At 47.8% G+C, this 19,729-nt stretch overlaps 1 protein-coding gene across 47 annotated transcripts in view; it reads left to right on the forward strand.

Moving 5' to 3' along the window:
* ank3b (ankyrin 3b) overlaps positions 1 to 19,729 on the forward strand; it is a 145,375-nt gene that overhangs the window by 121,772 nt on the left and 3,874 nt on the right. For 29 of the 47 annotated variants that reach the window (XM_029120219.2, XM_029120214.2, XM_029120205.2 and 26 more), the window contains 10 exons: positions 537 to 662; positions 1,160 to 1,186; positions 1,743 to 1,824; positions 2,927 to 8,644; positions 11,393 to 11,467; positions 11,945 to 12,076; positions 13,678 to 13,821; positions 16,174 to 16,930; positions 18,144 to 18,417; positions 18,922 to 19,005. In XM_029120219.2, coding sequence (XP_028976052.2) covers positions 537 to 662; positions 1,160 to 1,186; positions 1,743 to 1,824; positions 2,927 to 8,644; positions 11,393 to 11,467; positions 11,945 to 12,076; positions 13,678 to 13,821; positions 16,174 to 16,930; positions 18,144 to 18,417; positions 18,922 to 19,005 — 7,419 coding nt within the window. The remainder of the gene's footprint in view (positions 1 to 536; positions 663 to 1,159; positions 1,187 to 1,742; positions 1,825 to 2,926; positions 8,645 to 11,392; positions 11,468 to 11,944; positions 12,077 to 13,677; positions 13,822 to 16,173; positions 16,931 to 18,143; positions 18,418 to 18,921; positions 19,006 to 19,729) is intronic. The other 18 variants (XM_034292953.1, XM_029120242.2, XM_029120243.2 and 15 more) reach the window with 7 other exon arrangements.

Raw genomic sequence — 19,729 nt, forward strand, 5'->3', positions numbered from 1 at the left:
AGTTGTGGGAACTTAAAGAGAATGACATAAATGTACCCCAGAGAACATTACCTTAACAGGTTGCCCTGGACGTAAATGGTCCTCGGTGTAACGTTATACCAAAACCATTTAAAGTACCTTATTACAACATTGGAAACATTAAAATGATCTAGATGTAATGGAACCATGGCGCTTTAGCTTAGAACAACGCTGCAGGCATTCCCAGTCCTGGTAGCCGCTACGACTGGATCGGTTTGTCTGTCTTCCTGGACTCTACTCCAGCAACAACCCTTTCAGTTGGCCCACAACATACAATAGCTAATGACCCCGTGGTGACCACCTGTGGGGAAAATCAACCGGATGATCATGCGGTGAAAATCAACCGGATGATCATGCATTGGAAATCAACGGGATGATCATGCAGTGGAAATCAACCGGATGATCATGTGGTGGAAATCAACCAGATGATCATGCGGTGGATATCAACCGAATGATCATGCGGTGGAAATCAACCGGATGATCATGTGGTGAAAATCAACCGGATGATCATGCCACAGGTCAGAGACAACAGCCAGGAACCATGTGGTCGCCTGACGTTCCTGAGGGAGGCCACCAAGACCAGCAAGGGCCTCCCACAGATGGCCGTGTGTAACCTGAACATCACCCTCCCCGCGCTGAACAAGGTAAGGACACCGCCTTCCCCATCCCACGTATCATTACCATGGTCATCCAAGGGGGGGGAGCTAGGGCAGTATGGTAGAGGCAGAGGGGGGTAGACTGAACGACAAAAGGCTTGCTTGAGTGTGTCTTTTATCTGTTTTGAGCTTCGTAGTGGTTCATTGTTGCCAAACTTTGGCTGTTTCCCCACGGGAATCAAATCACTCCAAATGATTTGAGGCTTCATAGCTTTGGCTGAAGGTATAACGGCTTTCTGCTTTTTCGACTGGCTGATTGTTTGGTTGTTTGCTGTGGTTTTAGTGGCATTTATTCCGCAGTAAGTGTTGGCTTTTATTTGATGCTCTTCGCCATGTTTTTGTTTTTTTTCGCTGGCTTTGTGGTTGCTTCTCTGACTGTTGCTGTCGATGGCTCCTTTTCACATCCTGATGTTTCTTTCCTTCGCTCTGCTCTCCATTCTCCACGTTTTTCCCCTGTTTCTGCAATGCATCTTGGGAACCTAAAGGAAATGGAGTCAGACCAAGAAGAAGAGGTAATATCCCCATCCCTTCACCGCTCTGTGCTGCACTGGTGACCTAGCTTCCCTATATGGCACTGCTCTATTTGCTGCTATTGGATCAACTAGCTTTGCTTCTGTTATGCACCTGAACGCTGTTCTAGGATCAGTTAGCTCTGCTTCTGTCAAACTCATTAACTTATTTGGTTGGCCTGGGGATAAACCTTTCGCTCTACCTCTACTCATACATATGCCCTGATTTATCCCTTTTAGGAAATCACTATGTGTTAACAATGTAGAGATTTCATTGTTATAACATTTAGCCTAATACATTTTTCAAAACGAAATTGAAAGCCAACGCAAAAAATTCAGTTAATTGTGTCTCCTTCACAATTACTTTACGTGTGTGGTTGATGAACTACCTGTAAGGTCGAGTAACAAATGTTTCTTGAACACTTTTACATGTTTAAGTATCACAGTTATTTAAATTGTAGTGAAGATGTGAATAAGAATTCAGTAGTTCCTGAAGGCTCGGCAATCATCTCCTAGTGGAGAGAACTGATAGGACATTGTTTTGTGGTTGTTGTTGCAGACTGAAAAGCCAGAACGACGTCATACCTTTGCATCTCTGGCCTTACGTAAACGCTACAGCTATCTGGCCGACCCCGCCACCAGTGAGTGGGACATTTTCACTAACTTTTGTGTAACAATTGTGTTAATATGCTTGGAGTTCTTGGGATTAACACGTAACAAGTGAACCATGAAGACTGTAGCTATGACATTTTTATGTGTGATACGCATTTGTCCACCTACATACCTTGTATTGTAAGTCCACATGCTCGTCTTTGACATGGTTAACTTTGCATGGCTTGGTTTGAAGAGTGTTTTAAGTTGCAGTGCTTCCCCACTATGTTTTTTGAAAAAAATTTAAGTTATTGTTATTTTTCTGCGATTATTACAATAATTTTGCGACATCCTGATTTTGCTTTGATTGACTAACATGATAATTCACATTTAAATGGGAAGTCAAAGTAAAATTGGCTTTTTTGTAATTTGCTCTTACATTTTTGAGACCTTGCTCTTTTTGGCTTTATGATTGTGCAGCGTTTTCTTTCTGTTGGTTGGAACTGCATGGAAGGTCTTTACTGACTTTCTCTCAGCTTCTTCACAGGTTACCCCTTAGTTGCTTGTCACCAAGGATACTTAATCTTGCATGACATGCATAGATATCATGGAGCTAAAATATAGGTCTATGTTTTGCCATATATCTTGCTGTGGGACAGGTAGATGGAGGCTTCTGTATAGTGTTATCTCTGTTTTGTCAGAACAGCCTAATTGGGGAATGTAAAATGTAAACGTGGAACTTCAGACCAAACAGATAAAAGGCACTGATGCAAGTAGATCAGCTAGCCAGAGGCAGAGGAATGTAGCACATCGAAAGTCAAAAGAGAGAAGTTTATTCTGGGCGTATGTCTTGTTGCCATTTTTCTGTTTTGGTTTCCTGATGTTAGTGGTTGTGTTGCTTCCTGTTTCCTCGATGTGCTTCTTTTCCATCTTACTGTGTAAAAGTTTCGCAATCATGGATCATAGTGGGTCATGTTTCCTTTCTGGTTCCATTTGTACCATCATTCCACATTTCAACTCTCCATCAAAGTATTGCTCTTCCTCCCTTGATAATAGAAGGAGTCACTGACCAATTTTTTTCCTCTGGTCTCTCTGTTCTTTCAACCATTTTCTGTTAATTTTTTTGTTGGATTTCATTTTGCTTATTTAAAGAAACAGTTGAGCGAAGCACAACAAGAACACTGCCTGCTGGTTACGCTCACAAACCTGTCTTTTCAACAAGATCTTACCAGGCATGGTCGGCTGCGCCTCTTCCCCACCCTGTCCAAGCAAGGTGTGGACTGGGTTCCCTCTCCAGTTCACCGTCCAACACGCCATCTGCATCGCCACTAAAGTCTGTCTGGTCGCTCTCCTCCGCTTCTCCAGTCAAAACCCTTGGAGCCTCACTCTCACATTCAATCATGTCCACTAGCGACTTATCTTCTCCCGCCATTAGACCCTATAGAACTATGGCCTCCCCTATTAAAACTGTCGTGCAACAGGCTCAGTACCCAGTACAGGTCTCTGCTGGCTTGGTGTCTTCTTGTAAAGCTGGGACAGATCCTGTGTTCATTAAAGGACTATCCACCCCCTTCTCTTCCAGGAGTCCACCGGCCTCTAACACAGGGTCTGTGCCAGATGGATCAACCACGACTCAACCTGAATGCGCAAAGCCCCCGGTTAACATGTACAACTCTAGTTTACCCTTCAAATCAGTCTTGGCCTCCTCATCCTCCTCGCCTGTCAGGACTATCGCTGGCCTCGCCACTGCCACGGCAACGTCCAAGGGGAAGCCCCTCCCCTCCCTGTCCTCACCAGCCCATTCCTCCGACGCCTCTGCCATGGTGAATGGATTAGTTTCTCCCATGAAATATTCCTCTTCCTCTCAGCCTTCCTCCCCCTCCTCCCCAACGTCCCGTCTGTCTTCAGATAGGTCAGCCAGTCTGCAGGAGAGGATACAGGCCACTAACCATGCGGCCACGTCTAGCGTTAGTGCAGCTATAAATGAGGCCGAAAGGACATTTAACTCATCGGGTTACGCAACTCTCAAGTCAATGTCTACCTCGCGTCGATCGAACAGCTCAACAACGGTTTACGCCTCTGTGCGGTCTCAAACTCCATCCAGCACCTCGTCAACATCCAATGCAATGACAGTACCAGTGTACTCTCTAGTCAATGTGGTACCAGAGTCCCAAGTGAAAAAAGGTCCTGGATCACTGAAGATGGCGGCTGCAGACTCTCGGAAATCAAAGACTGCCATTAAGTCTCCTCCCTACATCACTCCCCCTGGGCTCACTCTTACCCCCCCTTCCTCCCTGTCTTCCAATCAGGACATCCTGAGAGACGTGGCCGATATGAAAGAGGACCTGTTGAGGATGACGGCCATTTTGCAGACTGATCCCAGGGCAGCCAGAAACGTCCAGTCTCAAACCCCTAAAGAGCCTAAAATGGAGGATGAAGAACCGTTCACTTTAGTTGAGAAAGTGAAGGAAGATCTAGTTAAAGTCAATGAGCTCCTCAATAAGGACAGTACAGCCAGTAGAGGGAGGACATTTGAGGAGGAATGGGAGGAGTTCTCTAAAGATGAGATAGAGGAAGCGCAACAAAATGCTAAGGAATTCGTTCATCCCCCTTTTGATGCTAACGCCCTCCATTTTAGGCCCCAGTCTATGTCCAGTAAAGAGTTGAATCTAGCCAAGGTTGTTGACTACCTGGCAAATGACATAGGTGCTAGTTCACTTTCTAAAATGGCAGAGATGAAAAGCAGATATGAGGAGGCCAAAAGGGAAGGGGAGGAAAAACAGAAACTTAAAAAACTAAAGATGCCGCCCCCAGGAATGCGTACATCTGCCTCAGAGAAAGACTTATGTAAACTGGCAGAGTCCTATTATGGGCCTGACGCTATATTAGAGTCTCCTGAGGACTTATCTCACGAGCAGGATAAGAGTCCTCTGTCAGACAGCGGCTTTGAAACAAGAAGTGAAAAAACTCCTTCAGCGCCCCAGAGTGCAGAGGGCACTGGCCCCAAAACACCCTTTACCGACCCCATACCCCCTTGTATCACAGAGACCAGAACCGAGGTGGTCCACATACGGAGCTATGAGCATCCAGACGAAAACTGTGAGGCCTTCATTGAGGAGGCAGCTTCAGCATCACCAGCCTGCATCGAACCGGACGCCTCCGCACCCCCTCCCAAAGACAAAGTCAAATCATTCCAGATCAAAGTCTCTGAAGACTCTGACGCCGTCGTCAGCAAGAGCATGCGGCTCAAAGAGGAGACTCACATCACCACGACAACCCGCATGGTTTACCACAAGCCCCAGCTAAAGGATGGCTCAGAGAGGATTGAGGAGACCATGTCGGTCAGAGATATCATGAAAGCATTCCAGTCCGGAAGGGACCCCTCCAAGGAACTAGCTGGACTGTTTGAGCACAAGGCTGGCCAGGAAAATGTAAAAGGGGACGAACTAACCCCTAGGTTCCTTGATAAAGACATTAAAGCAAAACCCAAAGTGGAGAGAATCATTGAGGTTCACATAGAAAAAGGAGGAAACACATCTGAACCAACTGAGGTGATCATAAGAGAGACCAAAAAGCATCCAGATTATTATTTTTATAAGGGAGACCATGGAATTAAGGAATTAGCTGATAATGATGAAGCAAAGCATGAACAGGAGGAGCTTACCGCTGATGGCACCCTGCCTTCTTTTCTGGATACATCCCATGTCAACATCCCCGTCTCACAGGAAGAGGAGAGTCGGCCAAGCTCTGCTCAGCTGATGGCCGACAATTCCTACAAAGCCCTCAAACAGCTCAGCCAACACTCTGTAGAGTATCATGATGATGAGCTCTCTGAAATGAGGGGCGAGTCTTACAGGTTCGCTGAAAAGATGCTCCACTCTGAAAAACTAGACCCTTCCCAGTCTGACATAGAGGATACAGCAGTTGAAGAAACGTGTGGTATGGCCACAGAGTGGCATGGAGCAGAACGTGGTTATGGTGAGAAAGGGTCCGGGCCCAGGAAAGAGTTCACGTTCAAGTCATCAAAGGATGAATACTCTAAGTCAGGTAAATTTTCTCATAAGGATGACCAGTTTGACAAAGTGACAGTGTTGCATTACACCACAGAGCCAGGCAGTCCAAAGCATGCGGTGTGGATGCGCTTCACTGAGGACAAGCTGGACAGGAACAGAGAGAAACTCATCTACGAGGACCGCGTCGATCAAACTGTCAAGGAGGCAGAGGAAAAACTAAGTGAGGTCTCTCAGTTTTTCCGTGACAAAACTGAGAAACTGAATGATGAGCTGCAATCGCCAGAGAAAACACCTCCAAAGAGAGACCCCCGGCAGACTAGATCAGGGCCCAGCTCCACCTGCAGCAGCCCAGAGAAAACCCAACAGAAATCCAGGACAGGGGGGGAGGAGTGGGGCATGGGACGGGGCAATAAGCTCTTCAGTACCACTGGAGAGAGGAAGACCTCTAGTTTACCCAATAGTCCAGAAAGAGCTGTGCTCTCCCGTTTCAGTGAGGACAACTCCAAACAGCAGACTAAGACAGGGGCAGACAAACCCACTTCCTCTATTGTGAGCTCTGTTCGGTTGAAGTTTGAATCAGAGACACAAAAACAAGATACAAGTAGTTCTCAGGCAGCACAGTCAAAGCCCCAAGTCAGGAAGCTGCAGGAGAGTAAGCTGCCAGTGTTTCAACTGTTTACTGGAGGAAAAATAGCTAATGGGTCTGAGGAGAAACGAAGTCCTTCTAAAAAGAGCCCAGAGAAACCCAAAGGGCCAGTCCCAAAACACTTTGGAAGTGAACTTGATAAAAAATCTGAGAAAACAACCTCAGTGAGCCAGGATGTTCAGGGCACAGTGGGAATCAGTAAGAGTCTAAAGGGACAAGCATCACATACTCATGATACAGTGAAGGAGAAGATTTGTAAAGTTGAAAAAGCGCAGGCAACAAAAAGTGAGTTGCCGTCCCAACAGATGGCAACAAGTCCTGCAGCAAATAGGGCTGTTTATTCTGAACCTATGTCTAAAGACAATGGTGACCCGATTAACAAGAATCTTAGAAAAAAGACAGAATCCCAGATTCCAGTCAGGACTGTGTTTAGCCACTCAGACAGCGATCAGTCAAAGAAAGCAAAACAAGATACGATATCTAAGCCACCTGAAAAGACATCACAAATTCCCATGCTGACTAAGACCAAAACGCATATTAGCCCAGTTACTAGCCCAACAAAAGCAGAAGAACTAACAAACTCAACACTAGAAATATTAGATAACGGACCAAAAGACTCTAACTCAAATAATGTGTGTGACACCAGAGAAACACAGGAGAGATTAGCACCAGAGAAAACCTCAAATTTCAAAGGTATCAAAACATTACCTGTCTATGTGAGTGTTCAGGTGGGTCGCCAGGGAGAGAGAGAGGGCAGGGGGGGAGTTCTGTACAAACAAAAACAGCCGTCATCGCCTCAGGCCAGTCCTGATGATGACACGCTAGAGCAGGTGTCTTTTATAGACAGCTCCGGCAAGAGTCCCCTCACTCCAGAGACGCCCAGCTCGGAGGAGGTCAGCTACGACCTCACCTCCAGAACACCTGACTCTGTCCTGGGTTTCATGCCCTTTCAGCCCAGCCCCATCCCAGAGGTCTCAGAAGACTCCTCAGAGGAGGAGAGGGGGCAGGCCTTCTCCTTCAAAGACTCCCCACCAGATAGATGTAGTGTCACAGCAGCTGACCTTAAGAATGGAAACCAGGAGGCTGGGCAGACACCTAAAGACAAAGGTGTAGCATACATCCAGTTTCCACCTCCGCCGCCCCTGGACTCTGAGCAGTCCAGCCCTGAGAAAAAGGGTTCTTGTGGATCATCCGAGGCAGAGACAGAAATGATGGAGGTGAACCTCCAAGAGGAGAATGATAAAAAGCTCCTGACAGAGCCCATCATCAGGGTCCAGCCTCCCTCCCCGGTGCCCCCGGGAGCTGAAGACAGTGACTCCAGTGACGATGAGTCTGTCTTCCCACCCATTTCCTTTAAGAAGTACACATTTAAGATCCCAGAGGAACAGGACCAGCTGGATAGGAAAGGGTCAAAATCCAAAAAGCATGACAAGAACGGGAATACCCAAGAGCTAGGAACTAATGGAACAGCCAAGACAGATGAGTATGACTCTGAACAGAATGGAAATGACCAGTCCTTAACGGACTGTTCTATCGCCACAACAGCAGAGTTTTCTCATGACACTGACGCTACTGAGATAGACTCCTTGGATGGGTATGACCTGCAGGATGAGGATGATGGTCTTTGTGAGCTAGAGTCTAAACCCTTTGGTCTGCTGGACAATAGGAAGGATGTGTGGGCCTCGGAGAGCATCATTAGGCCCAGTGACCGCTCCTTCAGCCAGACCAAACTAGAAGTCATTGAAGAGGAGAAAACACCAGAGGAGGAGTGCAGAAAGGCTCAAAGTGATCCTGTTGATATAAAAACAGACGGAGCCAGCCGTCAGGACCAGAAAGATAAAGAAGGATTTTCTGATACGTACTTTAGTTACAAACTAGAGGAGGCGTTTGACTCTCCATTTAAAACTATTGCCACTAAAGGTCTGGACTTTGACCCCTGGTCCAGTAGAGGTGGAGACGAGGAAGTGGTTGATGCCCGGATTAAAGACGATGAACCAAAGCCGTTTGGGCTGGCGGCTGACGACAGATCTCAGGCCTCAACCCCAGACACGACTCCCGCCAGAACCCCAACCGATGATAGTACCACGCCGACTAGCGAGCCTAACCCGTTTCCCTTCCATGAAGGGAAGATGTTTGAGATGACTCGCAGTGGTGCGATTGACATGAGCAGGCGGGATGTTGTGGAAGAGAGGCTGCAGTTCTTTCAGATTGGTGAGCATAACTGTCCTAGGACGACAGGGCGTTTACGGGGCGGGGTCAGACGGTCAGGTGGAGTTACGTCACAGACCCAGAGGAATAGGCTAGAGACCTCTAATGAGGTCCCTGTTAGACCAGATCCTGTCTGGCTAGAGGCCTCTAATGTGGCTTCTGCTAAACAAACCTCTGACTGGATAAATCCCACTAATGAGGCTCCTCTTAGGCCAGCACCTAACTGGCTAGAGGCCGCTAATGAATCCCCTCCAGAATATCAAACCTCTGACTCTGTCTTTCAGACCACAACCCCAGGCAGTACCATACATAGCAGCACACCACCCTCTGGCTTTACGAACATCACACCAGCCCCTGGCATTCAGAGTACCACTGTCTGCTTGGACAGGTCCAACGGACTCGCGTCAACACGCCCCAGTGTTGACTCTAAATTCTCCACCTTTAAAATTGCCTTCAAGATGCCTGCAAAGGATTCTGACAATCCTAAGTCTGTGGCCTTATTTAGTTCCCAACAGGCAGAGGTAGACGGGAGTAGAGAAAGTCACACGTACCAGAGGCCGGACTGTGTTGCAGCGCCACCGCAGGTCACAACACAAAACTGCAATAACAACAATAGCCTGCCAGAGTTTAACCCTAACCTTCATGCTACCTTCACTCAGCCTGGTAGTAGCATAGTATATAGCCTCTTGACCTCTTCAGAGCCCACACTACAGCATGTCAGTAGGGTGGAGGCAGCCTTCAGCAGGTTAGAGGAGAACGTTAAAGGGAGCTCTGTCCAGAGTCCGGCAATAACCAACCCAGCACCCAGGGAGCAGCAGGTGAACATACCCAGGTCCAGGTTGCCAGTTAAAGCACCAAAAACTAAAACATGCAGCGAAATACATCCTGTGACAAAGCAGAATATTAAACATGTAGTCAGACACGTCGTAGCTAAGAAAAGACTGGATCCTTTTCCTGATAAGAAACCAACATGTAGAATTCCAGTAAAAGCAGAGAAGAGAGGATCTTCTTCATCAGAACTGACTGAGAATCAGAGTTGTAGAAGGTCAGTAGCGAAGGGTAGCAGTAGAATGGGCCCACCCGCAGGTAGTTCACCAGGTAAACTGAGGCCAGGTGTATCTCAACACAAATCAGGTGTAGCTCCTAGTACAATTTCAGCTAGCAACATAGCAAGACAGATCACATCACTGACATCAACACATTCCGGTGGTAGAAATAAATCAGTTACCAGCGAGCAAGTAAAACTCACGGATCCCGTTTTCAGTGAAGAGCAAAAAACTCAGGGCAAATTAACAGATGATGAAGACAGCTCATCCAGGAACACGTCGATGTCAGAAGCCTCTCATACCTCCTCCTTCAGTACATCCAGAACCAATACCTCATCCAGAACCAATACCTCATCCAGAACCAATACCACAACCAGGTCTGCTAGAGACGTGAGAGCTGAGGTTGAGCAGGCCGACAGAGAGAGGAGGAGGGTAAAGGAGAGGAGGAGGAGGAGCAGTAGGCCGACTGCAGGACAGGAGAAGGAAGGCAGTCAGGTTGCTGGGTCCAACATGGCCCCCGTCACGGAGATCGAGCCTAGTTTGTAAAACTTTACACTTGTTGATCTTTAGTGCATGAGCCGTTGTGGTTGCCTGTGGCGTGACTCGACTGTCATTCTGTCATTGTCATCTCTGTGTCCAATTAGAGCTTTTTTCAAAGTCCAGGAAAAATGTAGGAACTTTCTTCTCAACCAGTTTTAGGATCATTCTGACCTGCCCTACTAAACTTTCACAGCGCTCTGACTAGATTTAGAATTTTTTTGGAAACTGCAACATGTTAAAGTGAACAGTGTACTTGACTATGTCCCCAGAACATTGGGAACACTGTATTAGAATATAAGATGACTAGTCTGTAGGCCATGTGGAACACTGTATTAGAATATAAGATGACTAGTCTCCAGGCCATGTGGAACACTGTATTAGAATATAAGATGACTAGTCTCTAGGCCATGTGGAACACTATTAGAATATAAGATGACTAGTCTCTAGGCTATGTGGAACACTATTAGAATGTCAGATGACTAGTCCCTGGACAATGTGGAACACTATTAGAATATCAGATGACTAGTCCCTGGACCAGGTGGAACACTTTATTACAATATGAGATGACTAATCGAAGGGCAGTAGTAAACAGAATATCAGATTATCCAAAATCAGCCAGGCAGGTTACCATGGTGCAGTTTACACCCCGCCCCCTCCTCCAGCAAACACAGGTGCGCAGGTTACTGGCATGTTTATTTTCATTTCACATTTGGCCTTGAACACCAAGCTATACACTAGATTAAGAGATGTGAATCATGACTGTGTTGTTTTGTCTGTTTGGTTTTGTTTCTGGTGACTTGTTCTTCCTTGTGAGGGTTTGATTGCTTGGTAGACCAGCTGGTGATCTAACATCAGAACTAAACAGCAATACTAATGTAAAATGGTAAATGTCTGCAAGCCCTTATCTAGCCATTGGATCCTCTCAAATTCAACATGTTACAATCTGGCTTCTTAGGTTAGTATACATTCTAGAAACACTTTAGCCTACTCCAAAATACTGTCAGCGCTTCATGTGCCGAGATTGAATCTGAGCTAAACTGATGAGGAGGATTTGTCCAGAGAAGGGTTTGTCATGTTCTGTAATACACAGTGTGAGATGATAACATGATCACAAGATGCCGTCTGACCCCCCCACCCCCCCTCAACCCCCACCCCTCCCTCCTAGGCCCCCAGAGCCCCTGTGAGAGAACAGACCTGCGCATGGCCATAGTGGCAGATCACCTTGGCCTGAGCTGGACGGGTGAGAAACAAACACACATACACACCAATCTTCAGACTGGCGAGAAAACACTTTGGCATGTCTCCCCCTGGAGGTCAGCAGGATAACAGCAGTCTCTCTCGCCCTCTCCATCTCTCCCCCTCTCTGTCTCTGTCTCTCTCTGGTATATACCGCAGTGAGAAAATGTACCAAACGCACAGCATCACACACTGACTCGAAAACATTACTCAATAAACATTCGACCAAACGTCAGACTGTGACACCGCACTGTTGTATGGATGACTGAGCTGTGAATTACTTCTACTGAGATGTGTTCTCCGTCAGAGAGTTGCAGAGATAATAATCAGGAACGATAAGGGAGTGCCATCTGCAGAGTGCCCTGCCCAGCCCTGCTAGCCTCCCCGCTCCGTCCCTCATCCGCACTGCAGTATTACGTATGTCTCTTTCTGGTGTAGAGGAGAGGAGGCTAATCAATATTTTACGTGTGTCTGTTTTCAGAGCTGGCCAGAGAAATGGATTTCTCTGTAGATGAGATCAATCACATCCGCGTGGATAACCCCAACTCGCTAACTGCTCAGAGTTTCATGCTTTTAAAGAAATGGGTTACCAGAGATGGCAAAAATGCCACAAGTAAGTGTCCTATCTATTTCTTCCTGGAAATAATGACAATGGTTTATGTGATGCTTCATTACTGAAACACTACATGAATGTCAAGCAGGAGCACAACACAGGGCTGCCTAGCTAAGAGCTTAACACAGAGCAGACACTGCTCATAAATTTAGTGACCAAGTTGGCAGGGCACCAGCAATGTGTGTGAATGTAGAGACTATTGCCATGGTTACTGCCCCACCCTAGACCGCTGTAGTGTATAGGCTGTTACCGTACCTGCTACCCACCCTAGTCCGCTGTAGTGTATAGGCTGTTACCGTACCTGCTACCCACCCTAGTCCGCTGTAGTGTATAGGCTGTTACCGTACCTGCTACCCACCCTAGTCCGCTGTAGTGTATAGGCTGTTACCGTACCTGCTACCCACCCTAGTCCGCTGTAGTGTGTAGGCTGTTACCGTACCTGCTACCCACCCTAGTCCGCTGTAGTGTATAGGCTGTTACCGTACCTGCTACCCACCCTAGTCCGCTGTAGTGTATAGGCTGTTACCGTACCTGCTACCCACCCTAGTCCGCTGTAGTGTATAGGCTGTTACCGTACCTGCTACCCACCCTAGTCCGCTGTAGTGTATAGGCTGTTACCGTACCTGCTACCCACCCTAGTCCGCTGTAGTGTATAGGCTGTTACCGTACCTGCTACCCACCCTAGTCCGCTGTAGTGTGTAGGCTGTTACCGTACCTGCTACCCACCCTAGTCCGCTGTAGTGTATAGGCTGTTACCGTACCTGCTACCCACCCTAGTCCGCTGTAGTGTATAGGCTGTTACCGTACCTGCTACCCACCCTAGTCCGCTGTAGTGTATAGGCTGTTACCGTACCTGCTACCCACCCTAGTCCGCTGTAGTGTATAGGCTGTTACCGTACCTGCTACCCACCCTAGTCCGCTGTAGTGTGTAGGCTGTTACCGTACCTGCTACCCACCCTAGTCCGCTGTAGTGTATAGGCTGTTACCGTACCTGCTACCCACCCTAGTCCGCTGTAGTGTATAGGCTGTTACCGTACCTGCTACCCACCCTAGTTCGCTGTAGTGTATAGGCTGTTACCGTACCTGCTACCCACCCTAGTCCGCTGTAGTGTATAGGCTGTTACCGTACCTGCTACCCACCCTAGTTCGCTGTAGTGTATAGGCTGTTACCGTACCTGCTACCCACCCTAGTCCGCTGTAGTGTATAGGCTGTTACCGTACCTGCTACCCACCCCGTTTGCACAGATAACTCCTGTTAACACAGATAGCGCCTGCTAACACAGACAGCTATTGTTATAACACATAACTCTTGTTATAACACAGATAACACTTGTTATAACACATATAACACTTGTTAACATGGATAACTTCTGATATAACACAGATAATTGATGTTAACACTGATAACTCATGTTATAATACAGATAACATTTGTTATGACAGATAACTCCTGTAGACACAGATAACACCAGTTATATCACCTGTTTTGACTCAGACAACTCGTGTTAACATAGATAACACCTGTACAACACACATGCGCATACTTGTTGGTCATTGTTTATGTGTTAATCTGGTGACTGTGTTTTTCTCTCTTGATGTAGCGGATGCCCTAACAGAGGTCCTGACTAAGATCAATCGGATGGATATTGTGACAATGCTGGAAGGGCCAATATTTGACTATGGTAACATTTCAGGCACAAGATGTTTTGCAGATGATAACGCAGTTTTCCTGGATCAGAGTGATGGTAAAGTTTAGCCCCATCTAGCCGAACTCTGTCTCTTTCTTTTTACCTCTCCTTCACACAGAACCAGCCAGTCTGAAGTAGTTGGGCACAGAGTCAAACAGGCAAATCTCAGATAGACTAAATCTCTCTTATGACAGAGGTTGATACTTAATATTTAAAAACAGCCCCCTGAAATCAAAACATTTAACAGTTTTTCCAACATTGCCTTGTGGTTATCCAGTCAGGGGGGCATACAACTGAACTACTGAATGTGTGACTATTTTGATGTATGGACTGTTAAACAGCATGCTGCTTAAAAAGCCTGTATTTAGTTGTCTGTAAGTATAAAATAGCAGCCTTTTTCATAAGCTCAAAACTCTAACCTATTTGATATATAACTCCTTCTTAACATGAAAAGATTGCCGTTTTGAAAACAGTATAAGTGCAGTATTTGTGTAATATTTCAGTTGCAATAATGGCAGTTACTTGACAAAATTACTGTAGTAAAAGATTTTGGTGCAGTATTTGCAACTAACGGCAGCTACACTGGACTCTGACTGCAATCTTTTTATATCAAAGGTCAAATGGGTTTAAAATTCAGGTGGTGTTTAATTCCTTAATCATTATGTTTGTGCATACGGATTGACAAATATAGCATTGAAAAATATGTTTAACTTGCTACTTTTGTCACATATATTGCTTAATGACAAATGTTTCACAATATGATTGAGAAATACATGAAACCATAATTCTGATTGGCATATTTGGCACGATTGCTTTACGTCATGTGGCACAGTACAGTCTTTGGGTTTGAAAGCTGTCTGCTGTACGACTAATCGCCTACTGTTCTAGCAGCTGGTGGCATGGATAGTTGTGGCTTAAAGAAACCTGCTTGTAAGCTGGCTGCTAGGTCTGCTTACTCTCTCAGCTAGCTACCTCTGGATCCTCTGAGCCTTCCTACCCAACAGTTATAGTACTTCTTCCTCTGCTGAACCAGACCCACTGCTGGCCTAAGACCTGCCCACCGCCCTGCTGGCGCCCTCAGCTCTACATGTGGCAGCTTCCTCAGTCGACTATGTCAATAGTACTGCTAGCAAGGCTGGACTAACATTTAGCTCATACCGGCGAGGCTAACTCCAGGCCCTGGCTTTTGCGCTCTTCCGCAACTGTAGTTACATTTACATTTCATTTTCATCCAGGGATTTCATTCACTTTCATCTGTCTTGTCTGCATATTTTCACTCCTCATCTGAAATATTGATAATGTTGATATTTCCTGGTTTGCTTGCTGCTTCTTCCGCACCCCTAGACCCTGACCCTACAAACTCCCTGTCCTTAGTGTCCACAGGTCATGACCCCTTTGTATTCTGTACCTATACAAACTATAGAGGTATTCAGTTATAGAGGTACAGTATGATACAGGTATAGAATTATAGAGCTGTAGAATTGCACAGGTATAGAACTATTGAGGTCTATGTACCGTATCTACTTTCTTATGGCTCCCTTCTCTTCTCCTGTAATCAAATATTGATATGATTAACATCACTAATTGGTCCTTAATAGTGTAATTACTAGCCATAACCAGGCCTGGTGAACGCAAGGCTGAAAGCCATAACTGCTGAGCGCAAGGCTGAAAGCTAAGAGCTTTGGGCCAATGCCAGTCTTTTTATAAAGGTATTATTAAACATCAGGCTAAAAGCTAAAGACATTGTGCCCTTGCCTGTCTGTTTAACAGTGATGCTAAGTGCTGGGTTGGAAGTTAACAGCTTTGGACCAATGCATGTCTGTTTATAAGAGTACTTTAACTGCTAGTCTGGAAGCTAACAGCTTTGTGCCAATGCCTGTCTGTTTGTAAGAGTACTGTAACCGCTAGGCTGGAAGCTAACAGCTTTGGGCCAATGCCTGTCTGTTTGTAAGAGTACTGTAACCGCTAGGCTGGAAGCTAACAGCTTTGGGCCAATGCCTGTCTGTTTGTAAGAGTACTGTAACCGCTAGGCTGGAAGCTAACAGCTTTGGGCCAATGCCTGTCTGTTTGTAAGAGTACTGTAACCGCTAGGCTGGAAGCTAACAGCTTTGGGCCAATGCCTGCCTGTTTACAAGAGTAAGTTATCTAATCCTGAAATATATGAACAGTACTTCCTTAAGACCTTTCATACCTTTCCTCTGCTAAGTCTCTGTCCTGTCCTGTGGTACATCCCGGGCTTTCTGGCCTGGTGTCATTGTTGTGTTGTTTTGGTCATGTGTCCAGTCACTGTGTTACCGTGGTCAGTGTGTGTTGTGTCATCGGTTGTGTTGTCATTGTGTCAACGTTACCGCGTTGTTCTCTGTCCATCTCAGGCCCCCCGCTGTGCTGTTCTGTTGTTATCTCATTCAGGTTACAGTAACATCGAACTGGAGATGCAGACCCCCACCACGCTGCACGGCAACCGCTTCTTTAGCGAGGACTCTAGCTTTGACTCCCCCGTTAGAACGCCCACGAGGCCATGTGACCTTTCACTCGGCCGCGCCACCAGCATCCCGAGTCCCGCGCTGAACCCGCAGCCTCCCACCATGGTGGTCGAGGAGGATACCGCCGGGTCGCTGGCCACCCGGGCAGCCGGTGAGGGGGCAGCCGCTGGAGACGACGCGGCGGTCAGCAGGGAGTCTGTGTCTTCGTATGAGCCCTGTGACAGGGAGGAAGGGGTGAGGAAGAGCGGCGTCGCGGGGACGATGTCACACCAGGCTGGGCCTCCGCGTGAGGTGGATAGGGACGATGAGTGGATGGCCACGTCTGGAGGAGACCCGCCGGAGGCCCTCGGCTCCGGGCCTGTTTTGGGGGGAGAGGGTGGTCATCTGGGGGGAGAGATCCTGGGGGGAGAGGGCGGTGGGTCTGGTTCTCCGGAGGAAGAGGAGGAGATGAGCCAGGAGAAGTTAAAGTCTCTGTTGGAGGAGATGGCACTGGAGGAAGGCTCGGATGATGAGGAGATGACGGAGGATAGGATAAACGCCATCTTGTCCCAGGTGCGGCAGGCAGACAAAGATGTGATGTCATCACCCGCAGGTTGGCACAACGAGGCGTCCGGTGGCAACGTGGAAACTCCCACACCTGGCCGCGGTCTGAGTGCTGAAGGCGTGGGGCGCCAGGACACCAGGTTAACACCCTCCGCTGTCTTTATACAAACACATCCCTCTGTCACATCCCTCTGTCACATCCCTCAGTCACATCCCTCAGTCACATCCCTCTGTCACATCCCTCTGTCACATCCCTCAGTCACATCCCTCAGTCACATCCCTCAGTCACATCCCTCTGTCACATCCCTCTGTCACATCCCTCAGTCACATCCCTCTGTCACATCCCTCTGTCACATCCCTCAGTCACATCCCTCAGTCACATCCCTCAGTCACATCCCTCTGTCACATCCCTCTGTCACATCCCTCAGTCACATCCCTCTGTCACATCCCTCTGTCACATCCCTCAGTCACATCCCTCAGTCACTGCCATGTTGTCAGCTTAGTCGTGACAGTGTTTTAGCACTGTATTTTATAATGACATTGAGTCTTCAACTGCACACAAGGTAAAAAACTAAATGGAATAGGGTTCTAAACCCCCTCATCCTGTCTCCTCCTCTCCTTATATCCCCGCATCCTGTCTCCTCCTCCTCTTATATCCCCTCGTCGTGTCTCCTCCTCCTCTTATATCCCCTCGTCCTGTCTCCTCCTCCTCTTATATGCCCTCATCTTGTCTCCTCCTCTCCTCCTATCCCCTCATCCTGTCTCCTCCTCTCCTTATATCCCCTCATCTTGTCTCCTCCTCTCCTCCTATCCCCTCATCCTGTCTCCTCCTCTCCTTATATCCCCTCGTCCTGTCTCCTCCTCCTCTTATATCCCCTCGTCCTGTCTCCTCCTCCTCTTATATCCCCTCGTCCTGTCTCCTCCTCCTCTTATATCCCCTCGTCCTGTCTCCTCCTCCTCTTATATCCCCTCATCCTGTCTCCTCCTCCTCTTATATCCCCTCGTCCTGTCTCCTCCTCCTCTTATATCCCCTCGTCCTGTCTCCTCCTCCTCTTATATCCCCTCATCCTGTCTCCTCCTCCTCTTATATCCCCTCATCCTGTCTCCTCCTCTCCTTATATCCCCTCATCCTGTCTCCTCCTCTCCTTATATCCCCTCGTCCTGTCTCCTCCTCCTCTTATATCCCCTCATCCTGTCTCCTCCTCTCCTTCTATCCCCTCGTCCTGTCTCCTCTCCTTATATCCCCTCGTCCTGTCTCCTCCTCTCCTTATATCCCCTCGTCCTGTCTCTTCCTCTCCTTCTATCCCCACCCCCGTGTCTCGTCTCCATCCTCGTCCTGTCTCCTCCCCCCAGCCCTGCCAACTCAGTCGACTCTCCGACAAAGTCACCCGACCAGGCAGCAGGGAAGGGCAACTCAGACCGTGCCGACGTCCCGTCTCAGCCAGCCGCTACAGAGGCCCGGGGGTCTTCAAACGGGGTGAAGGGTCACGGTGAGGGCGAGAAGAGGGTGTCAGTGTCACAGGGAGGCCGGGAGGAGAACAAGGCGACTCGGCAGGGAACCACAGCAGGACCAGGCAGCAGCGAGCAGCGTCAGGAGCCGAGAGCAGGCGAACAGGAGATGCATCAGGTGATCTAACCGTTGTTGACGTACCCCAGACCATGTGACTTTTGTCTAGACGGCTCTGGAGAAAATGAAGGGACCATTGCACCTTTTCTTTCCTTTCCAGAAAAGTCGGAAAGGAAGGTTTTTGAGTGAGGAACAGGAGGGTTAAAATGAAGAGACCGCTTCAAATTGAACGCTTCTGTTCCTCACTCAAAACCTTCCTTTCTGACTTTTTTGGAAAGGAAAGAAAAAGGTGCAGCGGCCTCCTCGTTTTTTCCAGAGCTGTATATGCAAGCTAGGGTTTGTAACCGTGTTTCAAGTAACTTAGAAACGGTAACTGTGGCTAAATTGATTTGGCACCTGTGGCAACTGTTTTCATCTAGGATCTGTAACTCTGATTTAAATAGGTTCCGATCTGTAACCATGTTTTTAGTGCTGATATGAACCAGAAGCCCGGTGAACAGGTAGGTGAGAGCGGACATCATTAAGTGGAGGAAGTAATGAACCCTAACCTGTATGCGTCATCAGGAGGCTTGTAGCTATGAAGAGTCCGGCTCTGATGAGGAACGGACTGTTACCACAAAGGTGTTCCGACGGAGGGTCGTTCTGAAGGTATCTGTCTACTGGTACCACTGAGTGGCCCCAGTAAAGCCTTCACTGTGACAGCCTGAGTGGCCCCAGTAAGGCCTTCACTGTGACAGCCTGAGTGGCCCCAGTAAAGCCTTCACTGTGACAGCCTGAGTGGCCCCAGTAAGGCCTTCACTGTGACAGCCTGAGTGGCCCCAGTAAAGCCTTCACTGTGACAGCCTGAGTGGCCCCAGTAAGGCCTTCACTGTGACAGCCAGTGCTAGGTGTCTGTGTGCAGCCTGAGCCTGTCTGTCTGACTGTCTGGACCAGTCTGCCTGTCTGGGCCTGTCTGTCTGTGAGTGCACAGGGACAGTGTGACACAGACAAACAGGCCGCGTCCACAACTAACATTGCTGTTTTGGCGCCAGGGGAACCAAAAGCTCAATTCTGCTCTCTTGCTCCTTAATGAGCTGCCCCCAGCTGTCTGTAGTATAGCTGTATGCTTTGGGTTGATCTAGTGGGATGGTCCCAATGAACCTATGGGACCAGCAGAGTGTATGACATAGTACTCACCGGCTTTGTAGAGTTTGATGTCCGCTAACGTCTTTGCCTTGTCTTTCTTTTTAACACTTAAATTTTTTTTGTAAACGTTTCACGTCACACCAGGAACTTGTACTACTCTCATTGGTACAGATCATTTCATCATCGCTGCGTTGAAACATGGGAGCTACGCCAAGCTTGCATGTGCACTTTACCGCAATTGTGTCTG

The sequence above is a fragment of the Esox lucius genome, chromosome 6, assembly GCF_011004845.1.
Source record: "Esox lucius isolate fEsoLuc1 chromosome 6, fEsoLuc1.pri, whole genome shotgun sequence".
In the NCBI taxonomy this organism is placed as follows: domain Eukaryota; kingdom Metazoa; phylum Chordata; class Actinopteri; order Esociformes; family Esocidae; genus Esox; species Esox lucius.